The sequence below is a fragment of the Egretta garzetta genome, unplaced genomic scaffold (genome assembly GCF_000687185.1).
Source record: "Egretta garzetta isolate BGI_Z169 unplaced genomic scaffold, ASM68718v1 scaffold440, whole genome shotgun sequence".
Taxonomy (NCBI): Eukaryota; Metazoa; Chordata; class Aves; order Pelecaniformes; family Ardeidae; genus Egretta; species Egretta garzetta.
In genome coordinates this window covers 176,276-179,282 of record NW_009258293.1, presented here as the reverse complement: position 1 = coordinate 179,282, position 3,007 = coordinate 176,276, and the positions used below count along the sequence as shown (strand labels likewise).

Here is a 3,007-nt window from a genome sequence, read left to right as displayed (position 1 = left end):
CTGCCCCCGTGCACACCCACACCTCGCGCTTGCCACACTGCACAAAGAGGGGGTGGCCCACGCACCCGGAGCGGGGCCTGCCTGGGCACACTGCCCCGCCTGCACAGACGGGGACGCAGCTACAAGCGTGTGCACGCATATCACCCTTACGTACGTGCACACATGCGTGATGCTGCCAGGCTCTGACACACCTCCCCATGCGGCCCCTGGTCTGCTGGCTTCATGGGGAGGGACAGCAAGGGATGAGAAGATGAACACAGAGGGGGTGGACACAAACCCGCCTGGGGCAGCCGGGAGGGTCCACGCGCGTCAGCCTCTTCACACCAACACGGGCACACACATCCCTCACCGTGGGCCAGCCAAGAGCTCCTGGGGTGCCGGCAGACACCCTGGCACATGGCTGGGTCCTGCCCGTGTTGTCAGGCAGAGCTCTATCCCCCATCTATTAAAGCTTCTCCTTTTTAGACGCTGCTTTCAATTGTGAGCGGCTGCCAAACTGGGATTCACTGGGCTGACATTCCCTGCTAGGTTCTGTCTTTCCAGATTTTTTCCTTGTTTTGAAGTTTCAACTTCAACAGCTGTTTCTGTGGATCCCTTTCCCTAGGAGAGAGGTACTGCAAAGCTGTCCTTGGAAGAGCCCCGACATCAGGGACTTGCTGGGCTGGGCAGAGTCCCCAGGCTGAGGCACGCCCCCCTCCATGCCAGCGCAGCCCCTGAAGCTGGGACTCACCTCCACCTCGCATTCGTACTCAGAGGCATCGAGCAGGGTCACTCTGCAAAGGGCGCTCTTCACTTTCTTGGTGGTTTTCTGGGGTGACTTCTGGGTCTTGCTGGGGGTTGTTTTGTCAGAGAGACCATCTGTCTCACTGTAGTCCTTCTCTTCCATCTCTGTGCCCTGCAGTGGGGAGACACAGAGTGTTACCGGGCACCACTGCCAGGACAGACAGACAGACAGAAGGGGAAAGCCCTCCAGCAGCAGGCAGAAGAGGGCAGCTGACCGAGGGTGGGCTGATGGCCTCTTGGGAGTCCACAGCCAAGCCCAGTTCCCCCACCCCATGCCACCGGCACCACTGGGGTCCCTGGAAAATGGACACCTGTGAGCCCGGGGTCAGTTCAGCACCCGAAACCTCCATGCATGGAGCCTGCTGGCAGCAGTGCAGCTCCTGACGTGGGGGTGCAGCCCCTGCTCCCAGCCCTGCCAGGGGCAGCTCGGTCCTGGGACATGGGGGGCCGCCCACTTCCTCCCCCTGCCCTGGCTGGCAGCTGCAGCAGTGCCATTTCCAGCACCGTCAGCACTTTGGGCCGCACGCTGCTCCTTCTGCCTGCCCTGTCTGTGAGGACCGTGGGGGCAGCTGGGAGGGAGCCAGCAGAGCCCACCCGCTGCCCTGGGGGCAGGGGCCTCCCCTCCAGGATGTTGCCCCGGGGCCACAGGGGAGGTGCCCACCTCACCGGGCTCCCCACAGACCCCACGCGGCAGCAAGGACACGGCGATGGCACATCCCCCTCCTATGCTGCGCCTTCCTCTCTGCCACATCTCACAGCACCCAGCTGCCACCCACTCACCGGCTCCATATTTCGGGCATCGGACTGTGCTCCGGGCTTCTCGCTGGCCTCAGTGTCCCGGCTGGCGGGGCTGGCGGCTCCAGTGGTAGCCGCCTCCAGCTGCTGCTGCGGAGCCTCCTCCTGAGTGTTCTTCACCTCCGAACCAGGGCCCGTCTCCGTCGTCATGGCCACTGGTCACCCTGCTCTGCCACTGCCACCCATGAGAAGAGACAGGAGGTGTCACCGGGGTGGACAGGGATGGAGGATGCTGGTCAGGCAGCCAGCAGCCCGGGCACTGCCCATCCCTGCCCGCTGCCAGACACCCGGCTCCCCTCCGCAGCGGGAGGTGCTTTGCAAAGGGCCACGGCAGCAGCACAGGCTGTTGGGATTTCACACTCCGTTGAGCCAGAGGAGAAGGGCCAGTGGTGTGGGGGGGACACCAGTGGCAGGGCCCCACGGTGGTCAGGGGCCAGGGCTCATGCCCCATCCCCGCACTCACAGCAGGGAGCAGGGCCGGCCGTACCCCCCTGCTCCCCCCAACCTCGGGGCCTTCGGTACCTTCACTGGTATTTCTATGAATGGAAGGGCTTATTCTGGAAGGAAAAACCAGGCTGTGAGTCAGGTTAAAGGCTGCACTGACACAGCAAATTGCAGGCACTGACAACTCCACACATTGCATCTGGGACGGCTGGTTTTTCCCCCTCTGGACCTCCCAGCAGCAGCCGCACGCTGGGTTCCCACGGCCGGCATGGCCGGACCCTGCATGGCTGGGGGACAAAACCTGCCTCCAGCTCCAGCTGCCTGTCCCATGCAACATGAAAAAACAAACCCGGGGCCAGGAACAGGGGAGGGGAAGGCACTTTCCCTGCTGGGTGCTCAGTTTTTGCGACCTTTACAGTTTTGAAACCCTCATGCAAATGCAGTGTGGGGCCGGCAAGGGCTCCTGGGATAGTCCACGCATGCACAGGGCATCGAGCACCCTTTGTGGCTGTTGCCCATCCACCACTCCGGTGGCTCAGGCCTCACCAGATCCCCATCACTGGGCTCCCCGGGCCGTGCCTGGCTACACAGAACCTGCTGGGATGGCTGGCGCCGGAGTGACGGAGGACTGTGGCTGTGGCTGGGTGAGCTGGCTTGGTTGACAGCATCTGCCTGCGGTCACGTCGCCCACCTTGCCCGCAGAGCAGCCACAGAAGCAGCCCAGATTGATGCCTGCCACACCAGAAAAAATGCACTTTTTTGGAGCGTGGAAGCCCATACTGGAGATTTCTGATCCCTGTTTCTGGAACGACAGCCCACATGGCACAGGCAGGGAGCCGGCTTGTCCCTTAGCTGCCAAACCCCAGGCTTCGCCCCAGCCCCAACAGCACTAGCAGAGGGATGAGGGCCCAGCCGCAGCTCCAGGCCACAGACCCGGCCACCCTGGGGCTGGCGGGGCTGCTTCCTGACGTGACACCGCCTGCAA

At 63.2% G+C, this 3,007-nt stretch overlaps 1 protein-coding gene across 1 annotated transcript in view; it reads right to left on the bottom strand.

The window, feature by feature from the left end:
• EPB41L1 (erythrocyte membrane protein band 4.1 like 1) overlaps positions 1 to 1,728 on the bottom strand; it is a 30,152-nt gene extending 28,424 nt beyond the window's left edge. The window contains exons 1-2 of the mRNA XM_035893279.1: positions 1,564 to 1,728; positions 731 to 895 (exon numbers count right to left, since the gene is read on the bottom strand). Coding sequence (XP_035749172.1) covers positions 731 to 895; positions 1,564 to 1,728 — 330 coding nt within the window. The remainder of the gene's footprint in view (positions 1 to 730; positions 896 to 1,563) is intronic.
• Between the last annotated feature and the right edge of the window lie 1,279 nt (positions 1,729 to 3,007).